Source organism: Ambystoma mexicanum, chromosome 11 (assembly GCF_040938575.1).
Source record: "Ambystoma mexicanum isolate Mex_15411 chromosome 11, UKY_AmexF1_1, whole genome shotgun sequence".
In the NCBI taxonomy this organism is placed as follows: Eukaryota; Metazoa; Chordata; class Amphibia; order Caudata; family Ambystomatidae; genus Ambystoma; species Ambystoma mexicanum.
The window spans coordinates 411,236,583-411,262,773 of record NC_090934.1 but is presented as its reverse complement, the minus strand read 5'-3'; the positions used below and the strand labels follow the sequence as shown (position 1 = coordinate 411,262,773).

The following is a 26,191-nucleotide window of genomic DNA, read 5'->3' as shown; positions in this document are numbered from 1 at the left end:
TTTGTAGTAGTTTATACAAGTACTTTGCTATCCCTTCCTCATTTGGCAGGTATGATACCTTGCTTGTACTACAGAATCGGGTCTGAGAATAATGCTCTTTGATCAACTGGGGATCGGTATTGATTATAGGGAGGTAAACCAACACATTTTCAATGACCTTTTGCATAGGTCCCCCCCTTGACTCGTTGAAAATACAATCAATGATTAGCATGCAAATATAGCACACGACGCAGATCTACAGTCACAGTTAAGTACTTCCTTATTATCCTCCACCACGTCCATATTGTTTGTCTTGAATGAAATAGAAGTGTCTTGGAGAGTCTAAATTGGTGGCAAATAGCTTTTAACCCTTACATTGTGTATAGCTAGAGCGTTAAACCATCCATCTAATGTTGAAATGTAAGGGTCTGGTACCAGATTCCTTGTATTGGTATGATAATGGCAATCCTGTCACCTTCTCTTCATTGGCTTGTGGTATTGTGCAGCTTGAAGAATAACTGTTGGGTCTTGCTTTGTATTTACCCATGGACATTTGCAAAAGTATTGGCATTGTAAGCAAGTTCATTAACTGGATTTATTGGTTTTCCAGGTAACCTATGCCAGCGTGGATATCCCCTTTTCCATGTTTGCAGCTAGAAATGGTGATCCCGAGCTTGCAGACTTCATGGTGAGATGCTAGACCTCTGATAGATGTAATTGGTAGGAGGAGGGGTTCTATGCATTCAGTGAGCATGTACTCGTATTCCTTATTGTATCATGATACATACAGTTGCATGTACTTTGAGCACACCCCATGACTAGTGCTGGGCAACCCACTAATTAGTAACTATCCAGTCAGGGTTTCGAGACTGATCAAACATATGCAAATCATTTTTACGGACATATTCATGTGGATACCATTAAAGCAGAATTGATTTTAGTATTGGCTGGTGGACAAGTCCTGATCTACCTCTCAATCTGATCTGCATGGTACCAAAACAGTTGTGGATATGGATCCTAGCATATCCTCTGACTTGGAGTCTTTGCAACTTTCTGCAGGGAAACTCATTTCTGTATCTTTAAAAACAGACCTTAATTATGGAACGCTGATCTGATTTGTTAATAATAACAGAACATTATGGATTTGTTGTTTGCTATTTGTACACTGCACATGCAAATACAGACACACATGCAAGCACAAGCACCCACACACGCTCAACCAAAGACATAAGGGAGGACATTTTTAGTAATAAGTGTCTACCTTCTATTATCTCTATTTTCAGGTGAATCCCCCAGACTCCCCAGACGAAGTTTCCCCACTTCCCGGCAGCTTGCAGAGTTCTAGCAATAGCAGCGGCAATGTCCAGGATGACTTTGTCATGGTAGACTTTGTAAGTGCAACACTGTTCTCATGGAGGCAGTATCTGCTCCTTCTTGTTGTCTATTTGCAATGTCTGAATTCAGCAGGTGTGTTTAGTGCTGGGGAAAAAGAGGATTTGGTAGCTGCTTTGTTGAAGAAAACGCTTTAGATGAAACCTGCCCCGTGATCTTTCTCTCATGCATGTTGTCTGATGCAAGTATCTAGTGAAGCACTCTGGGTTATAAACTGCTCCATCATATGCTGCTTTTCATTTGACTGTTTAGAACATTGGTTTTTCTTGTGCCGATGTCAAACTACTAAAAGGTACAAGATTGTGAGGCCTGAATCTTCCCTGTTTTCATACATTACTTGTCAGCAATATTTAGAATTTCTGCTGACAATCGATCACACTTTGCTGCAATACTTTGACTCCATGAGAAGCTCCAGCACATTCATTATTTTCGATTGTAATGTCTATTCACAAGATTTGGCCATACCAATGTATCACTTTTTCCATCCACTGTCCTGCAGAGTTGGCACAGAATGTAATATCTATGATGTCGCTGAGCACATTGCAATGGTATGGTGGATTAGAGTGCTGTATGTACGCTTGTAAAGACTTCATGATAACAGCATTGATGGTATAGAGGTTTGAATACTCGACTTGGAAATAAGCAGCCTGGGATCTGAGTTTGAATCCCTTTCATTGCCTTTCTTAAATGGTTTATAATGGTCTACAGTTAAGACAAACTACTAATATAAATTTGATTGGTTGTTCAAAGTGGTAGCTTTACCTAGCTGAATTAAAAACATTTATGAACTACACATCCCAGAATGGACTTGGTAGAGATGAGGGATTTAGTCTTTGCACAGCACAGTGATGTGCCCACAGTGCCCATTCCTCTTTCGCTCCCAAAAGATACTCCTCCTCTACCTCTGGGTCCCCCATATGATGACACAGTGGACAACCATGTTGGCATTCCGTAAGACACTGGGGAATTGCCCATGTTGGTTAAAGCATACCACAATAGGGTGCAAGGGCTCGTGGAACAGCTGGAGATTCCAATTGCAGAAAGTCCCCAATCTGATCAATGAGTTCTTTAATTAGTCCTGTTGAGGAAGGCCACAGAGAGATCAGGCATACACACCTTCAACCTAACGTTTAGGATTTGGATGCAACCTGCTTCAGTTCAACCAGTCTCAAAGAGGGTGGACATAAGGTACACCTCTCTTCCAACGGAAAGGTTCTGTGTAATGAATTCTCCCCCTGTTCATTCCACTTGTAGTAGTGGTGACTACTCTCATTGGCCAGAATCAGACCGCATACTCCTCATCTTCCTCCTCATAAAATGTTCTGGGGCAAGAAAACAGCCTCCTAGATAATACAGCGAAGAAAGTTCATCAAAAGTCTGCCCTTAGCTTCGGGTAGGCCAATGCGTAAGCAGTTATGGCAGTGGTCAACCTCAAGTTATGAAAATAGCTGGACGGCTACGATTTAGCTGTCACCTGAATTTCAAGCAGTGTTCTGCTCATTCTTGGCAGAGGCTTGCCAGGTAGCGCAGGACCTCATGGAGGCTTCCTACCACCACCTGGACATGGCTGCAAAGGCTATGGCCATAGGAAACATCTCTTAGGTGGCAAGCACTCCTCAAAGCTACCAAAGATCAAACAGATGTGCAGGAGCGAATTATGGATCTGCCATTCGATGGGGTGGGATTGTTCAGCCCGGACACAGATGAAGAGCTGAAAAAATAAGAAGAAAAGTGCGCAAACAGCAAAATCATTAGCAGCCCTAACCAAGCCCCCTGCAATACCAGGGTCTTCTGGGACAGTTATTCACTGCCATGAGTTCAGGAGGTTTCCACACTTCCCAAGGAAAGCATGGCGGTTCCTACGTCTGTTGATACTGATGGGCGGTTTGTGGTCTGCCAGTTCCTTTGGCCAGATTGCGGATATGTGACACTCGGCTACACCTTGCAGGGAGCTGGACTCTGGTATTGGACTACCTAACCAAGATGGCCCCATCCCATCATGCTTCCAGCAAGATCTTCAGTCGGCTAATCACAGAAACCTCTAGTTAGCCCTTCCTTTCCAGGACCCTTCACATCAGTTTGTCATCGCAACAGACTCTTCGATTTCAGGGTGGGGTCCATTGCTAGGGGACCTCCAAGTTCACGACATGTGGAATGAGCAGGACTCCCAAGAGCACATACCTTTCTTCGAGTTGAAGGCAACCCTCCTAGCCTTGCATTCCTGCCAGTGATAGTACACTCCACTGTGCTGATACGGACGCACAATGTAAAAATTATATTTTACATTAGCAAATAGACAGGCACCAGATCTATGAAACTTCATGCTCTGTGACTATGGGAGTGGCCACTGGGCCCCAATATAAGCATACAAGCAGTTCATCTGGCGCGAACAGACAATGTCCAGACAGATGAGCTGAGCAGGGAATCATTCGCCAACCATGAGTAGGAATCGAGCGAACTGGTCCTCTGGGATATATTTGCCTCCAGGGGTTCCTCCTCGTTGGATCTATTTGCAATAAAACAGAATGTTGAGTTTCAATGGATTGCCTTTGTTCTGCAGATTCCTCATCTGATAGATATCCTCATCCAGCTCTGCTGCTCGGAAAAAACTTCGACCGGGGGCCTATTGCACCTCGACTCGACCGTCGATCCGTCTTGCTCGGTGCTCGATCGTCAGATGTCGTATATGTACTGCATCACTGCGCCCCATACCTCATTTACTTTTTTCTGTGCTCTCGACGCGCTGCTCTTGAGGAGCATAGTGCTTCGAGTCCTCGACTCTATTTCGATAAAAATGTATTGTCAGTTTTGATATTTCTTCTTGACCGTGAGATGTCCATGCCCTGTATTTCAGGGTTTAAGCATTGTACGGATTGTGCTTTGAACATGTTGGTGACCGACCCGCGCAATATCTTTGATGACATTGATGTCGGAGAATCCTTCGGAGTCGACACTGAAAAAAAGGCACCTAAACCTTGGATGCCGGGACCTTCCTGAGAGCATCAATGTACAGACGTCTGTGACGTCTTGTTGGTGCCCATGCCCCATTCAACGCCAGCGGCAATTCAGTCATCGTTGAGAGATCAACCATCAGAAACGGATCCTTTGTCCCACTCTCTAGGACCGAATTCTTCAGCTCCATGGCAACTATTTTCGGCGCTCATCAGGGAGATGATTCCATGTTCCGGGGGTCAGGAGGCGTCTATTATTTCGATGATCAAGCACACCTTTTAGCACTGGCTCAATGGCTCCATGATGCCAGTGGATTCGACACATCACCAGATGTGGAGTTTTAGCAGGGTCAGCCCTACACCCATACCTACTCTAAAGTTAGGGTGCTAGTGGAAAAGGTGGTAAATACTGTAGGTCTGAAGACCTTGGCAGTGCCAATCCCGGGCTAGGAACTCACTGACCTCTTGGATGTGGGCCCGGTCACAGAAGGAAATACGCCCCTTAATCCAGCGATTGAAGATCCAATGGCCTCCTTGTGGTAGCATCCCTGCTCCATCCCCCCGGGTAAGCTCCACTATGACTGGGAAGTGCACGCCGGCAAGAGGATATCCATCTCACCCTTCTCTGGAAGGTCTTGTTGTGCAGTCAGTCACAATCCCCAACAGACCTGCATGCTCTAGCTGAAATCTGCCGCCGGACAGAGATAAGAGGTAGGATGCAATGATTAAGAAAGTGTTCACTTCTGGCAGCATGGCTCTGAAGGCCACCAATGTAGCATGTGGGTTCACCAACTACTCATTCGGCCTATAGAAGGCTGTGGAGCAGGTGGCCCAATACATCTCTGAAGGAGAAATGCGGGATAGATTCTGACAGCTAATGTAAGATCGGAAGGAGGTAGCAAGGCAGTCGCTGCAAACAGGCCTGGACATGTCCAACAGTGTTGGCCGCTCAATGGGATCGGCGGTAGCCTTAAGTAGACAAGCCTATCTAAAAACTTCTGGCATCTCCCCGAATGTCCAGAACAGGCTACCCGATATACCTTTTGAAGGTGAACATCTCTTTGGTCAGAAAGCTGACGACTACCTTGAGAAACAGAAGGATTCAAAATTAGCTGCAAAATTGATGGGCCGAGCTGCGCAGCCGGACAAACCTGCCTTCAGCTTTGCCTCTAGGGGCAGAGGCAGGCTACAGGTGCTATGTGCCTTATGGCAGGAAGGTGCAGCTCCCGCAGGCCAGGCAGGTGCAGAAGCATTTTTCGTGCTCCGAAAGGGGCAGGCGTACCACCAGAGGCCAGCAGGCAGAGGCAACAGTGGCACAGACGGCTCTACCCTCTAAGCCGCTTTGATTTTTCCCCCTCCCAAAACCTACCGGTTGGTGGACAGCTGACAGAGCACTAGCCCCAATGGCGGGAGGTTACCTCTGACGCCTGGGCCCTGGAGCTTGTGCAGTGGCGTTATTGTCTGCCTTTCTTAAGAAAACCACCAGACAGACCCCCACCACCTCCATGCCAACCAGAACTGGAGCTTCAGGAAGAACTGCGAACCCTGTTGTTGAAGTGTGCCCTGGAAGAGGTACCTCCTGAGCAGACAGGGTCGGACTGGTATTCCCGGTATCTCCTAGTACCCAAGAAGGGAGGAGGTCTCCGTCCCATCTTGGAGCTCAGGGCCTTGAACAAGTTCCTGAGGAAAGACAAGTTCAGGGTAGTGACGTTGAGAGAAATTCTCTACGCTCTGGTGTCCATAGATCTTCCGGATGCTTATTTCCATGTGCCAATACATCGAAAGCACAGGAAGTTCCTGAAGATTTTGGGGATGACCTCCGCTCCAAGGGTCTTCACCAAGCTCATGGCAGGAGTCGTGTCTGTTAAGATGGATTTCTGAACTCTGTCCTGGTGGGCAGAGTTTCAGAAGGCCAGCCTAGTTTCTTGGAATAGGGTAACCTTCTGAACAAGCCAGACCAATCACGGTAGCATTAGCAGCGGTCAATACTCTGTCTCAGGAGGGTTGAGGGTGATTGAAAGACCTTAATGAGCACACAGAGTAAAGGACACTTACAAATCACTCCCAGTCAGGTGTATATATATATATATATATTTCTGAGGCTTGTGGAATCTGCTTAGATCACATGCTGTGCATAGGCCGACATCTAGTGGAATCTGCGGAGTATTACAGTTTGTTTTTCGAAACTCGAAATTGGGCGTCGACACAGGGCGTGCCAGTAATACTATCCCTAGTGTGACGTCCACTGTACCCAAGATCCCTCACGCGTCTAGGATCCTCAGATTGTTTTTTTCCGCCATACTGGTCAGAAGCATTTTGCGGAGTCCCCTGGCCTTAGCCATACTTTTGCTAAAATTTAAAATAATAATCAATTGACATCCTTCCCCACCCCAACGTCGAACTTCGACACTCGACGCCGGCTGGAGAAGAAATCGACCGTCGGCTACTGCACGACGGATTTGGGCCTCGGAAGGCCGTTGGCCTCGGCCCGGGCCTGGTAGGCCGCTGGCCTCGGCCCTGCAAGTAGGGAGAGTGGGGGGTGGTACATACTCTACACTCTTGGTATATAGGTACACCTTATACATTTCCTACACTTAACAGCCCGCTGCCTCAAGGTGCGTATGGAGGGTACCTCTTTTCAATTCTGCCCCAAGTGCAACCGCAAATACCCATGGGTCGACAGGCACGCCACGTGCAATCTCTGCTTGCCGAGGGACCACCCCGAAGCGAACTGCAGAGTGTGTAGTAGGTTTAAACCTAAGACACTTAAGGACCGTTCGACGAAGCGTTGGGCCCACCATGCCAGGCAGGCGGCCATGGCAGCGGAGGGTGCCTTCAGCGATGGCAGCGACGCCGTACTTTCGGACGGCGAGGGCATTACGGCATCGAAAGACAGCCGAGCGCAGGTCCCCGACCTCGGAAGGTCGTCCGGCAGGGCGGCTATGGGGAAGACCCCCGGCGACACAAGCGCTTCACATACCACACACACTAAACACACTAAGTCCAACCGAGACTCGACGACGTCGAGTTCTCGGAAAGAGGCACAGACAGAACGGTCCGATTCGGTATCCTCTGGGCGCTCTCGATCAAGATCGCCGCATGACTCCAGGCAATCATCCACTCTTGCCAAGAGTGCCTCGCTCCCTAGGCTAACAGAAGTTTGTTCGTCGGAAGACGAAGACGACTTCCACCCCCAGGCCGCGCTCCAGGAGGCGGAGCCCGCAATTAAAGCTAGCGAGGCCCCACGCTCGAAGGACAGGGACACCTCTCCCGATCCTCGACGCCAGGCGTCGAAAAACTCCGGACCCACTAAGGGACAGGGAAAACATTTTTCTACGCACGGGGAGGGGGGAAAACAGCAGAAGAAACTACCTGTACATTCTTCCACACCTGTGAAACACTCCACTCCCCCTAAACAGACAGACAAGCCCAGGTCTGCTGATAGGTCCACAACCAGCAAAGCTACTCAAGATAAATCCCATAGACTTGCTGAGAGAGTCATTCCCAGTTCCAAAAAATGGTCCAGTGAAGACATAGATAAGGTCATGTCAAGAATGTCTTCTTTGGCTGATTTTTATGATAAAAATCCAGAACATTTCCTCTCGTATGATCCACAAGGGGCCACACCCTCAGGCTCTACTGATCCTATCCCCCCGAGTAAGAAGGCCCGGTTTGAAACCCCGATGAGGCCTGAACCCTTCGAGGTTCAACCTTACCGCCACACCATACTCACGGTATCAAGGAGAGGCTTCCTTTTGTGGAGACCAAGAATTTGGTATGATAGAAGAGCAAACCTGGACGGGCTACTATGGGGATGATGAGGACCAGGAAGAAGAAGAGGATGACCCGGAAACATACAGAGTAGATTCCCCGGTAGAGAACGAAGCCCTGGTTACCGACTCCCCGGTCGATAACCAACCCCTCCTAAATGAGGTTCTCGCTCGCGCAGCAGAACATTTCCACATTGACACCCACGGTGTACAGGAGGAAAGGGACTTCGCAGAAGAGTTAGTGGGAGAAAGGAGGCCTGTTGCCCAGACCATCCCTATCCTTAAATCCATTCAGCGGAGAATAGATCCGTCCCTGGTGAACCCAAACCTCACCAGAGCAGTCAATCCCAGGGTTGAAAAACTTTTCAGGGCAGCTCAGTCTGACCCTCTCTATATAAGAGGACATCTGAAGCCAGACTCCCTAGTTGTTACCAACACTCGTAAGAGGGCGGGAACACCCTTGTCTTCGTCAGAAGCTCCTCCCGACAAGGAGAGCAAAAAACTATACGGTTTCGGCAGGAACGTAGCCTCAACGTCCGCCTATCAAGCAAGGATTGCTAACTCCACCACCCTGTTGGCCAGCTACAACTGCCATCAGTGGGAAGAAGTCACGGCTCTCATAGCCTCTGCTCCTGAACCGTTAAAGGGCCAATTAGCTCGGATTTCCACAGAGGGTAGAGCCGTGTCTGGTTGCATTTTGAAAGCAACCTTCGACGCCGCGGACAGCGCAGGCAGATTGATAGCAGAAGGTACTGTTATCAAGAGACATGCGTGGTTACGGCAGTCTGGTTTTAAGGCAGAAACTCAGGCATCATTGTTAGACAAACCGGTGGAAGCCGATCTGTTGTTTGGCAAGGCGGTCGAAGACGCACTGAAAAATGCCAAGGACGAATACGAGACACTCAAATCCCTGGGCCAGTTAACCAATAAACCCCCTAACCAGAGAGGGAATAGTAATTTTCGTCGCCCACGCGGCCAAAATTCCCAGAGAGGATCTAACTATTTCCAGGGGCAGGGTACACAGTGGAACAACAACCAACAGTCTACCCAGGGTTACAGCAGAGGTAATAGGAGAGGTCATGGTAAAGGCAGAGGCAGCCCCAGCAAGGGAAGCGACATGCCTCCACCAAAGCAGTGACGTTCAGCTCAGGGTCCCTTCTCACGCAACCCCAGTAGGGGGACGCATTTCAAACTTCACCCAGGCTTGGGAAGGGATCACATCAGACAGATGGGTGCTGTCAACAGTATCCACGGGATATTGTATAGAGCTACTGCAGCGTCCCCGGAACCATCCTCCACGACAAAGAGTACACTCCTTAGAACATCATAAGATTCTCCTCGAGGAGATCGCCATTCTTCTACAAAAGGACGCGATAGAACTCATCCCGGGACACCAGGTAAACAAGGGTATTTATTCAACTTACTTCCTTGTGCCAAAGAAAGACTTGACAATGCGCCCAGTATTGGACTTACGGCCTGCCAACAAGTATGTCGAGCCCCAAAAATTTCGTATGACCACGCTACAAGAGGTAATCCCCCTCCTAAAAAAGGGGGATTACATGGCAACCTAGGATATGAAAGATGCTTATTTTCATATTTCCATGTTCCCAGCGCACAGAAAGTACTTGCGCTTCAAGGTGGACAGTCGGCACTACCAATTCAAGGTACTGCCCTTCGGGATAGCTTCAGCACCAAGAGTATTCACCAAGGTACTGGCGGTGGCGGCTGCACACCTACGCAGGGAGGCAATCCCAGTGTACCCTTATCTGGACGACTGGCTCATAACGGGGGAAAACCGAGGAATTTGCAGGACAAACATTCAAAGGACTATCAACCTCCTCCACGAGTTAGGCTTCTCAATCAACGAGAAGAAGTCAAGCCTGGTGCCAAGCACCTCCAAACAATTCCTAGGAGCAATCCTGGATACCCAGGAGGGGTTGACCTTTCCTTCAGAAGAAAGAATTCGGAATATACTACTGCAAATTCCGCATTATCAGTCCGGTCAACAAATAACAGTACGCAAAGCAATGCGTTTACTGGGCATGATGGCGTCATGCATTTACCTGGTCCCCCACGCGCGCCTGCGTCCCATGCAAGAATGGTTGGCGAAACAGTGGTCTCAGGCAAGTGGTCAGTGGAACGATCTAGTGCTCATTTCGCCAACACTGGTACAAAGCCTTCACTGGTGGACAAGAGAAAATCTCGCACAGGGGAAACCCTTTTACGATCCCGAAGTACAGGCAGTAGTCACTACAGGTGCATGTCTGACGGGGTGGGGAGCTTACCATCTCCACCACACAGCTCAGGGTCTCTGGTCTCACTCAGTGGCCAAGAGCCACATCAACCTGCTAGAGCTTCTGGCAGTATTCAGAGCGCTTCAGACGTTCGAGCCCCACCTACTAAACCTGTCAGTGCAAATCCGGACGGACAGCCCTACAGCCATGTTCTACCTGAACAAGCAAGGAGGGACTCGCTCGCCAAATCTGTCCAAGCTTGCCCAGAAAATCTGGATATGGGCACTCAGACGGAACATCTTCCTGTCATCACAACATGTTCCAGGGGAGCTCAATTCCCTAGCGGATGCTCTGAGCAGAGACTCCCTCCCAGAGGAACACAAATGGGTTCTTCACAGAGAGGTCGTAGAAGATCTCTTCTCTCAGTGGGGTTTCCCCACTATAGACTTATTCGCCACAAGCGAAAACAGACAATGCCCAGGATTTGCATCCAGGTTCCCCCAACCAGATTCCCAGGGGAACGCCCTGTGGGTGAACTGGTCAGGGATGTTTGCATACGCTTTTCCATCAACTCCTCTCATCAGGAAAGTGGTGAACAAGATGAACAGGGAATCGATGACGCTCGTCCTAGTTGCTCCCATGTGGGCAAGACAACCATGGTTCCCACACCTACGCAGGATGGCGGTGTGCGAGCCCATCAAACTTCCAGCCTGGTACAACCTACTGTCCCAGCACCAAGATTAAACAGTGCACCAGCAACCCAACTCAATGAACCTGGCAGCATGGCTCCTGAGGTCATAGAGTTTGGACACCTCAATTTGCCACAGAGGTGTATGGACATCCTAAAGGAATCTAGGAAACCAAACACAAGGCACTGTTACTTTTCAAGTGGAGGAGGTTCGTTATCTGGTGCCAGAGTAGACAAATCAACCCAGTTGATTGCACTCCTTCCACTATTGTTACATACATGCTCCACCTGCTGGATGCAGGATTGGTTTTTAACTCACTGAAAGTACACCTGGCAGCCCTCTCGGCTTACACCACTTCCCATAGCAAGGTGTCGTGGTGGAAAGTACCAGTAGTTAAAGCCTTCATGGAAGGAGTAAAGAGACTCCACCTGTCATGATCTCTGCTTCCAAAAGGTCAGGGTTTTCCCAACTCCCTTGGAAGCAGATCCATAACCCAGGTTCCGAGTGCCAACCAATCCCAATTGGGACCTTTTGGACCCAGTCCTGGCGCCAGTGGCACCAGGCTCATAAATATGCCCAGTCCCAGCGCTGGAAGCGCCGGGCTCATAATGCTTGGGTGGACTTACCTGCAGCAGACCATGCTGCTTACTTGCCTGCCAGTTGAGCCTCTGATCCTCTTCTGTTTGGAACTACTTTTCCTGTCCGGTGGGGCAGGAGCCACTCCCTAGATTCAGAACACTGGAACTCTTCTGGAAAGCAGGAACTCTTTTCTTACCTAGGCGTGGCTGTGGAAGGAGACACCTAAGCACTACAGGAGGCTATTTAAACCACACCCGATGGATGAATCTTGCTTTGCGTTATTCTGCATCCTCTGCAGCAGAACGCTCATCGTGTCTTCTGCATCTGATCCTGGGCCTAAGGAAAAAGGCTTACCATCCTGAATCCAGTCTTCAGCAACACCTATAAAGACAAGAAAGAACAGGTTAGCATTACGGTCTTCAGTGACAGCTCTTCACTTACCTGGTCCATCGGCTGTCACCAACGCCTCGCGCTGCATTCCGGCATCTGAAAGACAAAGGCTTACCTACTCTTCGTGATCTCCGGAGGTCTTCACACTGCATTCCGGCATCTGAAAGACAAAAGCTTACCAACTCTTTGCACGCTCCGGAGGCCTTCGGCGCTGCATCTCGCATCTGAAAGACAAAACAAGGTGCGTTTAAAGACATTGGGGAACTTTAATACTCACGTGCCATTACTCCTTTCCACATCTAACCCAGTGGGTATTCCGGCACCCTGCAGCCGCTCCGAACTTGTACCTGCAAAATAAAAAGACAGTTAGAGCGCATCGTGAAGCAGGCAACAAGCGCTTACTTACGTGCTTCCAGGCGCTTCTATTCATCACACGGGCTCCATCTTCAACTCACTTCAGCCCGTCATCCGCCATCGCCGGAAACCTGCAAAACAAGAAACATCATTACTAAAGACTTTAAAGAGATTAGAATTACTCAAAACTTACCGTTCGTGCAGTAAACGACGGACAGCATTCCTCTGAAGTCAAGAGGCCTGCTCCCCTTATCCAGTGAAGAAACTGGTTACAGCACTCTGCCCTGAGGCAGATGGAGAGCACGGCGTTCACTTACCTAAGACATCTTACCCTTCGAGTCAGACATACAGTGCACAGAGGTCCACCCCAAAGAGCCAGCCGTGTGTTACACATCACCTTTGAAGATACGGTATACGCCCAGTCAAGACCGGCGCCTCTACGGGAATCAGGTGAGCGTTACAGAACGCAAAGCCTACCACAAAACTCCCGTCCAGGCGCAATGGAAACCTCGGATACCGACCAGCTAGCCCAGTTACTTGGGGAACTAAGGGCAGAAGTGCATGCAGCCCGTCAGGAAACGAATGCTCTAAGAAGGGAACTGATTATTTCCAAGGAGCGAACAGATGATCTCGCTAGACAATTGCTACAGTCACAAGCCGGACAGACCCCGTTACCCGCATCTGGGGGAAATCTTCCTTCTACATCCTCTATGAATCCAGTGCAGATCAACCTACCTGGGAATGTACCTCTGGCTCCGCCCGAACGATTTTCTGGTGACCCAAAGAGGTTTGCAGTATTTATCAATCAGTGCCGGTTGCATTTCTTATGCCGGCCAGCAGCCTTTCCAACTGATCAAGCTAAAGTAGCTTTCGTGCTTTCGTACCTTAGTGGCAATGCGGCAGACTGGTCGATCCCTCTAGTAAATCAAGATGATCCGGTCCTCCATGATTTTCAAGCTTTTCAGCTCAGTATGGAAAAACTGTTCGCAAGACATTCACAGGGGCAGGCCTTGGACAATGAGCTTCTTCGTTGCGACAAGGTAATCAAGACCTTTTGGCTTATATTGCGTCTTTCAACAGACTGATAGTGGAAACTCAATGGCCTGAGGACAAAAGGATTACGCTGTTTTATAGAGGTCTACGTGGAGAGCTCAAAGATGTGTTAGCCCAAGTAGTGAATCCCCCACAATATTGTTCGGACTATATAGACTTAGTCGTTCAAATAGATCACAGACTGCAGAACAGGAAGGCCGATCGTTCCAAGTTTGATGCTCGAGTATTTTCCAAACCGCCAACTCCTTCCAAAGGAGTAGACTCCGGGGAACCCATGCAAATAGGGGGTCTGAAAGGTCCTCTAACACAAAAGGAGCGGGAAAGGAGAAAACAGTTGCAATTATGCCTCTATTGCGGAAACTCAGGGCACTTTCTTCGAGACTGTCCGGTGAAACCTGCCAAGAAGGCAGTAGGAGCTGCAGTTACCAAAGTTACAAACTCTGAGCAGGGAAACGACCTCGCCCGACAAGAATAGAGGTCCTCTTGCCGAGCGTGAAAACCAGTTCCATGACCTCGCATTTTGTGATACCTATGGTCCTCATTAGCCCTGATAATCCGGATCGATTACATGCAATTGAAGCTTACGTCGACAGCGGTGCCATCGGCAATTATGTGGATCATGAAATGGTTTTGAGGATGAATCTAACTCTTTGTCCCAAGGCTGTAAAGGACGTCATTACTACGGTGGATGGTACGGAGATAGCCTCCGGGCCAGTAACGCATACCACTCAAGAGGTGACGCTAGTAAGTCAAGATGGACACCATGAGAAGATCGTGTTCGATGTGATCAAGGCCCCTCAGTTTCAGATTATTCTAGGAATACCTTGGTTAGAGAAACACAATCCTCTGATCGATTGGCGAGCAAGAACGGTCCAGTTTCCAGAATGTGTCTCTACTTGTCACCCTCCACCTGGTGTTGCACTGGCAGCAATTTCTTCAGAGACTCCCCAGTTACTTCCCGAATACCTAGAATACCAAGATGTTTTCCGGAAGGATCAGGCTAACTCTCTACCTCCTCATAGGTCTTATGACTGCCAGATAGACCTGATACCTGGATCTATTCCTCCTTGTAGTAGAATTTATGCCCTCACCGAGCCTGAGAACCTTCACCTTCGACAATACCTGGATCAATACCTGGCAAATGGGTTTATTCGTCCTTCCAAGTCCCCTGCTTCTTCAGCTTTGTTCTTCGTTCCAAAAAAGGAAGGAGACCTTAGAACTTGTATAGATTATCACTCCCTGAGCCAGATCACCGTTAAGAATAGATATCCGTTACCTTTGATCCCTGAACTCCTGGACCAAGTCAGAAAAGCATGCATATATACAAAGCTGGATCTTAGAGGAGCTTACCACTTGGTACGAGTAAAAGAGGGCGATGAATGGAAGACGGCCTTCCGCACCAAGTATGGGCTATTTGAATATCGGGTCATGCCCTTCGGACTTTGCAATGCCCCGGCCGCCTTTCAATATTTTATGAACGATGTCCTCAGAGAGCTCATAGATGTGTGTGTTGTTGTTTACATTGACGACATCCTTGTTTATTCTTCATCGGAATCTGAACATCGGAAACACATGAAAATGGTCCTCGAAAGATTGCGTCAACACAAACTTTTCGCTAAGTTGGAAAAATGTGTTTTCAACGTGACTGAAGTTGAATTCTTGGGATTCATATTATCACCTGGCGGAGTGCGTATGGATTCAAAGAAGGTCGATGCAGTTCTCAAATGGCCATCACCATCCTCCGTAAAAGGTGTGCAAAGCATGTTAGGCTTCGCTAACTTTTACCGCAGGTTTATCCCCGAATTCTCTCGAATAGTCCAGCCCATCACTGCCTTGTTAAAGAAAAACAAACGTTTTGAATGGTCTACCGAGGCGGAAAAAGCTTTCCAGGCTTTGAAGACTAAATTTATCTCTGCACCAATCTTAAAACACCCTCGCCCCGAACTCCCCTACATCGTGGAAACTGATGCTTCAAGCCTTGCCATGGGGGCAGTTCTATCACAAAAGGACCCGGTAACCAATCAGTTGCATCCCGTGGCATTTTGGTCCCGCAAATTCTCGCCTCCTGAAATAAATTACACGATTACTGACAAGGAACTTCTGGCTATCAAGTCTGCCTTTAAGGCTTGGCGGCATTATCTGCTGGGGGCCCGACACACCGTTACTGTGATTACGGATCACCGAAACCTGCAATATTTGAAAACCGCAAAAGCCCAATCCTCTAGACAACTCCGTTGGGCATTATTCTTTGCCGAGTTTGACTTCATAATTACCTATCGACCTGGTACAAAGAACGGTAAAGCTGATGCCCTTCCTCGGATGGGAATGGAAGAACACTTGATCAACCCTAAACCTGTACCAATCATTCCCGAACAAAGAATTCTGGGTGTAATCGCCACAAAATCCATAGAGGAAGTTAAGGATAAAGCCAGGCAACTTGTAACTCCAGCAGACATACAGAATTGGCATCTGCAGGGAAAGGACTTTGCAGTAAAGGACAACTTATTGTATTTCCAAGAACGATTATACCTACCCAGCACAGATTTACAGAAAAAAGTAATCTCTTGTTATCACGATTCTTTAATGGAAGGACATCCCGGTATGGCCAAGACCTCAGAAAAGATCAAGCGCTACTTCTGGTGGCCGTCTTGGAAAAAAGATATCAGAGACTTTATAATGTCCTGTGGAGTATGCGCCCAAAACAAGAGTCAAAAGGAAAGACCAGCAGGCCTCTTACGCCCTATTGACATCCCACCTCGCCCTTGGCATACGCTTTCTATGGACTTCATCACCGATCTACCACCATGCTCCGGATACAATACGATTCTAGTAATCGTGGACTTATTCTCCAAGATGGCGCATTTCATTCAGCTCAAAGGCTTGCCAACAGCAGCAACTCTGGCCCGAGAATTTCTTGAAAACATCGTCCGACTGCACGGTTTTCCTTCGGTTCTAATTTCTGATCGAGGTAGTCAATTTATTTCTCATTTTTGGCAAAGTTGCTGTCGGTCGGCTCAAATTGATGTGAGACTATCGACCAGTCACCACCCTCAGACCGACGGACAAACCGAGAGGACCAATCAAACTCTGGAACAGTATTTACGCTGCATGCTGCAACAAACTGAAAAAACTTGGAAAGACATCCTTTGGATAGCTGAATATGCCTACAATAACTCTGTCCATTCGGGAACTGGGAAAACCCCGTTTTTTCTTTTGTACGGCAGTCACCCTCGAACCTCGGAGCTGGATCCCCTCCAAGATCTTGAAACACCAGCAGTAGACTACCTGCATTCTACAATCACCCAAGCCTTTAAGGAAGCTGTTTCTCACCTTCAAAGGGCTAAAGAACAATACAAGAAAGGAGCAGATCAACATCGGAAGGAAGCCCCTCAATATCAAGTAGGGGATCAAGTCTGATTATCCACCAAATATCTACCTCTAAAAGGGCCACGCACATTCAACCCAAGATACCTTGGTCCCTATTCCATCACTACCATAGTAAACCCAGTAGCGGTCAAGTTGGACTTGCCCCCGCACATGAAGATACATCCGGTCTTCCACGTCTCTCTATTAAAACCTGTGCAACCTCAAACCCGACTAACTAAATCTCCAAAACCTATCCTAGTTGATGGAGAACTCGAGTTTGAAGTCAAAAGCATTCTGGACTCCAAGATCTCCAAATCTAAACTATTTTACCTAATTGACTGGAAAGGCTACGGCCCCCAAGAGAGATCCTGGGAACCTGCTGAATATGTCCACGCTCCTCGCCTAATCAAAAGATTTCACCGAACATTTCCTGACAAGCCAAAACCCCCGGAGAAGCCCGGTTTGGGAGGGGCCTTGAGGGGGGGTACTGTCATGATCTCTGCTTCCAAAAGGTCAGGGTTTTCCCAACTCCCTTGGAAGCAGATCCATAACCCAGGTTCCGAGTGCCAACCAGTCCCAATTGGGACCTTTTGGACCCAGTCCTGGCGCCAGTGGCACCAGGCTCATAAATATGCCCAGTCCCAGCGCTGGAAGCGCCGGGCTCATAATGCTTGGGTGGACTTACCTGCAGCAGACCATGCTGCTTACTTGCCTGCCAGTTGAGCCTCTGATCCTCTTCTGTTTGGAACTACTTTTCCTGTTGGGTGGGGCAGGAGCCACTCCCTAGATTCAGAACACTGGAACTCTTCTGGAAAGCAGGAACTCTTTTCTTACCTAGGCGTGGCTGTGGAAGGAGACACCTAAGCACTACAGGAGGCTATTTAAACCACACCCGATGGATGAATCCTGCTTTGCGTTATTCTGCATCCTCTGCAGCAGAACGCTCATCGTGTCTTCTGCATCTGATCCTGGGCCTAAGGAAAAAGGCTTATCATCCTGAATCCAGTCTTCAGCAACACCTATAAAGACAAGAAAGAACAGGTTAGCATTACGGTCTTCAGTGACAGCTCTTCACTTACCTGGTCCATCGGCTGTTACCAACGCCTCGCGCTGCATTCCGGCATCTGAAAGACAAAGGCTTACCTACTCTTCGTGATCTCCGGAGGTCTTCACACTGCATTCCGGCATCTGAAAGACAAAAGCTTACCAACTCTTTGCACGCTCCGGAGGCCTTCGGCGCTGCATCTCGCATCTGAAAGACAAAACAAGGTGCGTTTAAAGACATTGGGGAACTTTAATACTCACGTGCCATTACTCCTTTCCACATCTAACCCAGTGGGTATTCCGGCACCCTGCAGCCGCTCCGAACTTGTACCTGCAAAATAAAAAGACAGTTAGAGCGCATCGTGAAGCAGGCAACAAGCGCTTACTTACGTGCTTCCAGGCGCTTCTATTCATCACACGGGCTCCATCTTCAACTCACTTCAGCCCGTCATCCGCCATCGCCGGAACCCTGCAAAACAAGAAACATCATTACTAAAGACTTTAAAGACATTAGAATTACTCGAAACTTACCGTTCGTGCAGTAAACGACGGACAGCATTCCTCTGAAGTCAAGAGGCCTGCTCCCCTTATCCAGTGAAGAAACTGGTTACAGCACCCTGCCCCGAGGCAGATGGAGAGCATGGCGTTCACTTACCTAAGACATCTTACCCTTCGAGTCAGACATACAGTGCACAGAGGTCCAGCCCAAAGAGCCAGCCGTGTGTTACACATCACCTTTGAAGATACGGTATACGCCCAGGCAAGACTGGCGCCTCTACGGGAATCAGGTGAGCGTTACACCACCCTCCTATTTCAAACCCACCACCAGGGTGGGACCTTAATGTGGTGCTAGCCAAGCTCATGGGACCCACCTTTCAAACCCATGCATAAAAGCAGTCTCAAACACCTGACTTATAAAATGGCCTTCTTAGTAGCTATTACTTCTATAAGAAGGGTCAGTGAAATTCAGGCTCTGTCAGTGCAGGATCCCTTCTTTACTATCCATAAAGACAAACTGGTTTTACGCACACACCCTAGGTTCTCACCTAAATTTATATCTAAATTCCATGTAAACCAGTCCATCGAGCTACCGGCTTTCTTCCAGAACCCGCAAAGCTCGGCTGAGGTGAAACTACACACCCTAGATGTGCGTAGGGCGGTCCTCTACTATGTAAATAAAACAAGACCGCTAAGGAAAACAGATCAACTGTTTGTCTCCATAGCTACAGGCAGAGAGGGGGATCGCGTCTCTAAAGGTGCCATCTCGAAGTGGATTATTAACTGTATCCAGCTGTGTTACTCACTCTCTGAAAAGACTCTGCCTTTTACGCCAAGGGCCCACTCTACTAGAGGCATTGGGGCCACTCTGGCTTTCATTGCAAATGTACCCCTTGACACCATTTGCAAAGCAGCTACTTGGAGCTCTATTCACACTTTTACTCAGCATTACTGCATTGACACCCATTCCAAGGCAGATGCACAAGTGGGACAAGCGGTTCTAAGACACTTATTTGCTCATGACCCTTCTCACATCCCACCTCCTTCTTCTGGTACTGCTCGCTAATCTATGCACAGCATGTGATCTAAGCAGATTTCACTAGCCTCAGAAGGGATACATTACTCACCGTAATCGTATTTCTGATGCTTGTATCTGCTTAGATTCACATGCGACCCACCCATCCTCCCCTCCGAGAGAAGGCGCATGATTGCTTGTAGTCTTACCTTACTGTCTATCTGCTTGGATTATCTGTACTCACGCTACTCCTCATGCTACCTCATGTCAGAAAAAATACAATCTGAGGATCCTAGACGCGTGAGGGATCTTGGGTACAGTGGACGTCACACTAGGGATAGTATTACTGGCACGCCCTGTGTCGACGCCCAATTTCGAGTTTCGAAAAACAAACTGTAATACTCCGCAGCTTCCACTAGATGTCGGCCTATGCACAGCATGTGAATCTAAGCAGATACAAGCATCAGAAATACGATTACGGTGAGTAATGTATCCCATTATTAAAAATACAAATACATTTATTCAAGGCCTTTGAAGTTCAACAAACAGTAGTTATCAGTAGTAATAATTTTAAACAAACAAACTCCTACTAAAATAAATATATACAAGACCAAGTCGCCTAAAGGGTTAATGCACAAAATGGGTCCTCAACCTAGAAAGGGAAGGAAGCAGGTAGTGCAAAGAGTCTTTCGGCAATTCTGCAGAAATCACAATCCTAACTGAAAGGCAGTCCAGTCCCTAAGAAGAGTGAAGCCTATTGTTTGAATGCATTTGCAGCGCTGGCGCACGCGGTAGTGCAGATGGGCGAAAACGGGGTCTCTTGTAGGGTCTGTAGCAGCTCAGGAAGGTGGGTGAGGTGATGCAGAATAAATGCAGCAAATTCTGCGGCGCTGCGGCTTTCAACGACGAAGTTACCAGGACGTGTATTGGAACCAGGCAGTCCAACCCACATCCTCGAAGCACACACAGGGAATGCAGAAGCCCGCAAAAGCTTGGTGTTTTGCGGGAGAATGCATGCCCAAATTTTGTTTTATTTAAAAAAAAATATGTATTATTTTGGTTGAGATTCAACCTTTTCAACAATACATTTCTTGTACAATGATGCAGTATATCATAGTTCATAAGTAATATTCATCTTTTTTGATCAGTTCAATATAAGTATAACTTTGAGAGGTATAATAGGTTTTCAATTAACAGTGCTGACTCAATCAAAACACAATTCTATCGGTAAAATCGTGTGTACATGTCTTGTGATGCATTTTATGATTATTTGATCATTAGAGACATGATGTATCAGCAGCAAAGTTCACAGTTTAAATTATAAGGAGAAGAATGTCTAGAATGTAACTGCAGATTCGATATACATCTAAATTTATGGAAACTACAAGACATTTCATTCGGGATAATTGGATCACGCTTAATACGAGTGCTGATATTACTAAATGTGTTCGCTGTCTTGATATAATTATACATTAACACTATCAAGCGAGTTCAAGTAGTTCACTGTGGCTATGTTTTAAGGAAATGTTTATGAAATGCTTCTTTTCTTCGATCTAATAACACAGGACAGTTTGTGATTAAATGGCATAATGATTCTTGACAATTTGGAACCTTACAAAATCTACAATCTGTATCTACTAAGGTGTTGGAGTTATACAGAGCGAGTTGAATTATTGTTGGCCATAAGTTTAGTCGCACACGAAGAATTGATAGTGTATATTTTATGTCTGGGAAATGGGAGAGGTAAATAGGCAAGTCATGTAATGGCTTGTGAACGAAAGCTCCTTCCCGAAATGATGTATAAGTAGCTGATTTTTCCGACGTTACTATCCAATCTTGTATTCAAAGTTTTTGTTTTGATTTCTCTGGAAAGCTAAGGGGTCGATCTAGCAAGATATCTGCTTCAAGGAATAACTGAATACAATTTGTTTTCCAGTAGTATATAGTGCCTTGAGTCGTTGTTTCAAGACAGGTGTTCAAACCAGGAATTGGTGAGTGAGCAGTCACAGAAGTAAGAAAGAATTTTCTGTAAGAGGCAAGGCATTGCCATGAGACATGCGCAGCTAAAGATGTGAGGCCTAGTTAAAATCTTATGATGGAAATTGGGATACCAGATGGTAGGGATAAGATTTGTTTCCAGTATTTACCTTCGAGAAGATTGCAGTCTTGGGTGTTACCTGGTAACTTCGTGTGGGCTCCATAAGTTATAATTGGAATGACTTTTTGAACATAGAATAGTATGGCTGGTTTAATAGTAAAAGTCCTGTATTTATGTTGTATTGCTTTAGCTTGGGTCGTCAATAGTTGCATTCTTTTCATTTTGGTTTTGTAGGTCATATCGGAAACATGAGTATTCAAATTCACTCCTAGGTATTTGTATTCGGATACTTGGATGAGGATGGTTTCTGACTGGGTCCAATTAAATTTAAATCCTGTGGTTGGTAATCGATGATGAAAAACTAGTGTTTGATTTGGTTGTTTTGGTGATTACTTTTGGCATTGGTATCTAAAGCATTTAACTTCCTTTGAAGACCGATTGGGGTCCGATCTAGAATGACCAAGTCATCGGCATATAATAGCTTATTTCATGTGAACCTATTTTAGGTGGAAATGCACGCACAGAGTTAAAAGCTTCGCCTATATCATTTATATAAAAGTTAAATGGTATAGAGGTAAAAAAAAATATTTCACTCCCTTAACTCCTCAGAGCCCAGAGATGTCTTTGTGGGAGGGCAAAAGGGGCACTTACCCCGGGCCCCCACCATGGAGGGGTCCCCAAGAAGGAGCCTTATTTTTTTTTTTAAAGCCAGTTTCCCCAAGTCAACAAAACTAAGTATTACACATCAGGATTTTCTATGTTGTGCTGCTATGGCTAAACCTATTTTCTGTCTGTGGTTGACAAGAACATTTTGTTGTGATCTTTTTTTCCTGTAAGGCTATGTTCAATGTGGTATACATAGTTTGCGTGGCACAACATCTGTAGCATTTTCCCCTTTCTGTGTGGATGAAATTGATCATGTGCAATAGCCAAAGTTGAAATACATATTGACCAGCAGACGATATAGTGATCCTGGACAAATCTTATATCACCGACAGTACTGTACTGCCTTCTATGAAAAGGTTTGGTTCTCACATACTGGTGGCATTGTTTGGCCAATTACCTGATCTTTCCCATCATGTAGGCCATTTGAGTGGAAGGAGTTCTAGACAGAAGATAGCAGACCAGATATTGCAGGCTTCTTAAAAGCATATTTTAAGGTCTGCTTATGTGACAACAAAACAGTTTGCTTTTTTGTACAGTTCAAAGGTTTGTCTGCCCGTTTTTAAATACCATTGCACACGCATGTGTTTGTGGTGTATTTAAAGCTTTACAATAGAAAAGAGAAACCTGTCTGAAATCTTTTAAGATCTCATCCATTAGTATGCTGGTATTTATATACTTTCCTTGATGATGAGACAATGAAGCTAGAATCATTCCCATTTTGCATAATATGTTTCTATAACGTTTTGTTTTGTAAATTGTTTATATTGGGTTATGTGATTTTCATATTTTCCAAGTCAGTTCTGTAAAATGGGTTTATTTTACTTTAAGGTAAAAACTTGGAAATAAATTGGTAAAGAGCAGAAATGCAGAGTAGGTACGAATCCCAGCTTCACCTCTTAATGAATGTGTGATCCTGGGTATCTCATTTAATCTTGTATTTCCTCACCTGTCAAAATTGCAAGCCCTTAACCTTTCAAAATTGTCAGCCCTTCAGAGTGATTTCGTTCTCAGTGTATGATCTTTAAAAAAGACTCACCCATTTGCTCTCCAATGGCAGCACTTCTTGAAAACCATGTCCCACTTCTAATTTCAGTCTGTCTGGATACAGACACCTTCCTGGAATCTTCAAATCGTCATCCACTCTCCATGCTATGCTATGGTATGTGTAGTTTTATCCTTGCTTTCCTTGGTCGCCTGTATCTATCCTTGAGCACTTTTGCTGTCTCTGAGGCAGCTAATCTGAGTCGTTTGACTAATCTGGATTATGTGTACTTTGTCATAAAATCTGTGTACTGCAGTTATACTATGTCCAGTATACCTTCCACGTGGCTGCTATTGATGAAATGTTTGCTGTAGCCATGCTTGAAAGCAAGTAACCTCGTCGTAGACTGCTAATGTTGCCCTTGACATGCTACTTGTGTATCACTCTGATTACAACAAGAATGAAGAGGATAAGCTATCTGAATGGGAGTTTACCATGCTTATTTTGATCTCTGTGATGCAGCGTATCAAGCGATGCGTTGTTATCGTGATACGGGGTGCGGCGCACTTGATATTCAATATCCATGAATTCCTTTGGTCTGTTGGAGTGGGGCCCCAGAGGTGTTTGTGCCCCGTGCCCCCAAAGTTCTTAAAATGGCCCTGTCCGAACCACAGATGTTTACTCACTGATGAACAAGAAAGAAAAAGAATTTCTATGTACCCTTGTATAAGCAGAATAACATGTGTGTGTCACAACCATGAGATGTATACACTAAATGTTAAATGTTGCACAAATTAACACACTGAACAAATTACAATGTGCCTTGATAAAGCCCAAGGAAGGGCGAAACTACAGGACGTGCAAAGAAATGTTGGCACAAATGCTTCTTTTTAAATAACTCATTTTTCACCAAACAAAGTCACCAAATAATTGAAGGACATACACCAAGTGAATTAACTTGTATCTTTTAATTGTGAATGTGAAACAATCCAAAACAAACACTAGGTGGAGTAACCTATGTTTATTAAACAAATGTATGACAAATTGAATAAAGTGCAAACATTATATGGAAAAACACCAACAAGTGTGCACCTCACTATCATTGATTTAGCTTGGAACCTGTGAGGACAACTGAACTAGAAAGCGCAAAGGCTTGTATAGGAACAAAACCACAACACAAAACAAACAATAGACCGACTGGTGAATATCGGTCCCTATTGAGCCATGCAGCCACTGACTTCCAAATAATTTTGGACAAGTCAGTTATTAAATAGACATACCAACAGAAAGGAACTTGCATTAGATCACGGGCAGAGCGCACGACTGGTACTATTCATCAAAAGCATAAAAAACGTACTGTGTGTTGCCTTTGGCGAAGACATTGGAGGGAGAGTGGAAAGCATAGGTGCCTTTAAGGTGGGTTCCGGTATCATCTCGTCTTTATCAATGGAGATGATAGAGCTGTTTGACGCATTCATTGGCAAGGATAGACTTTGCACAAATTTTTTAGTTCTTTGATTTCGACTCCTTTTCTTGTTGGGTAGGAGATGTATTGATTTCCTATGAGGAGAGATCTGTTCGGTGGTTATTTTTGCTGATTTTTTGTTTTTTGTTTTTTTGTTTTTGGATTGGATATTTGGTTGGAAGACCTCACAGAGCGGGATGTCAAGAGCATCAATCATGGGAGGTTCTTCCAGGTTTATCAATAGTAAAGAATCACCTGTTGGTTCATTTGTAGGTTTCGAGGATTCAATTATGACAATTGGGGGTTGTTCATCTATGCTAGATACTTTTCCATTCTCTATCGTAGTCTGCTCAGGCTTGAAGAGGGGATGATGGATATATTTCTAGATGATTCAGTAGTACATGGTGGCAACCTAGGTAACTCTGGTACGTCTCGGACTTTCCAAGCTACCCAATCAAGTTTGTTTCCCAGAGATGTGGGAGAAGGATTCTGCAGCTGTGCCTTGGATTCCAGACCTTCATAAAGTTTTACTAGTGAAAGAAGACTTAGATTGATTGCACTAAGAGCTGTATCCAAATTGTTGCAAGTTTGTGGTGGGAAGCCAAAGGAAGGTCTAGGATTAGGTTTAGAGAAGGAGGCTACCAGGGAGGATTGTGAGTATGATGGTGAAGTTGTTTCCAGGGGATCCTTGGTAGCAAATAGTCTTGGCGTGGTTGAAAGGTGGGATTGTTGATAAAGGCAAACCTGGGACGCATTATTTGGCATGGGGATAGCAGTTGATTGCGAGAGCTGGGTGGAAAACAACTCAGGCTGGGAAAAGTGAGAAGGGTCAAGCGGCGTGGGATCTTTCGGAAGGATGTGAACATCGGAGTGAGGCAAGGATTGAAGAACCTGTGAATATTGGCTACTAGTTAAACATCGCATTACACATAAAATGCTTACTACAACACATAAATGCCTCTCTTTCAGCAGTCCCATCTCCCTGTCTGAACGCATTAACATCAGGACCAATGGAAGAAATCTTTGTTCATCCTCTGCCATTGCTTCCCCCAGATTTAAGACTGCAAAATTTTGAGCCACCACGCTTGACGTTCAGGGCCCTCTACTTTGGAATGCTCTGCCGGCAGGGCTACGAAAAATCAAAAACTACCTCCTATTTAAAAAAGCCATAAAAACCTACCTTTTTAACATGGAGTAATCCTTATGACCCCTTTCTGATCCTGCTTGCTCTCTCTTGTTGTCCTGTCTATGTCTGCGTTTTTTGTGCGCCCCGAGGCCTACGGGCATGCAGCGCGTTATAAGAATTCAAATAATAATCATTAATAAGGGCAGTATCACTGGCGAGTCCATGGTATGGATTATAGCTTGCGTTGGAGGTCCCGTAGAGATGGGAGTATAATCCGTCCGAGTTTGGAAAAATTCCAAACTCTGGGTGGATGGAAACAGGGTTAGCACTGCACCCATAGTTGAGTCAGAAATGGTGGATGTTGTTGCTATTGGGGAATCAGGAACGTCTGTGTGATTGTGGGTAGTGGCGGGGAGATTCATGCTAGGCGCGGCAGTATTGTGTCGCTGAGTATAAACATCCGCTAGCCGCTTCATTTCAGCATAAAATAGGCAAATGTCTGGGCTCTGAAGCGAGGCGTGCTTTAAGAGGAACTGTCAA

At 46.2% G+C, this 26,191-nt stretch overlaps 1 protein-coding gene across 9 annotated transcripts in view; it reads left to right on the top strand.

The window, feature by feature from the left end:
• ATG13 (autophagy related 13) overlaps window positions 1–26,191 on the top strand; it is a 1,946,514-nt gene that overhangs the window by 1,582,101 nt on the left and 338,222 nt on the right. For all 9 annotated transcript variants that reach the window (XM_069623214.1, XM_069623211.1, XM_069623215.1 and 6 more), the window contains 2 exons: window positions 590–667; window positions 1,263–1,370. In XM_069623214.1, coding sequence (XP_069479315.1) covers window positions 590–667; window positions 1,263–1,370 — 186 coding nt within the window. The remainder of the gene's footprint in view (window positions 1–589; window positions 668–1,262; window positions 1,371–26,191) is intronic.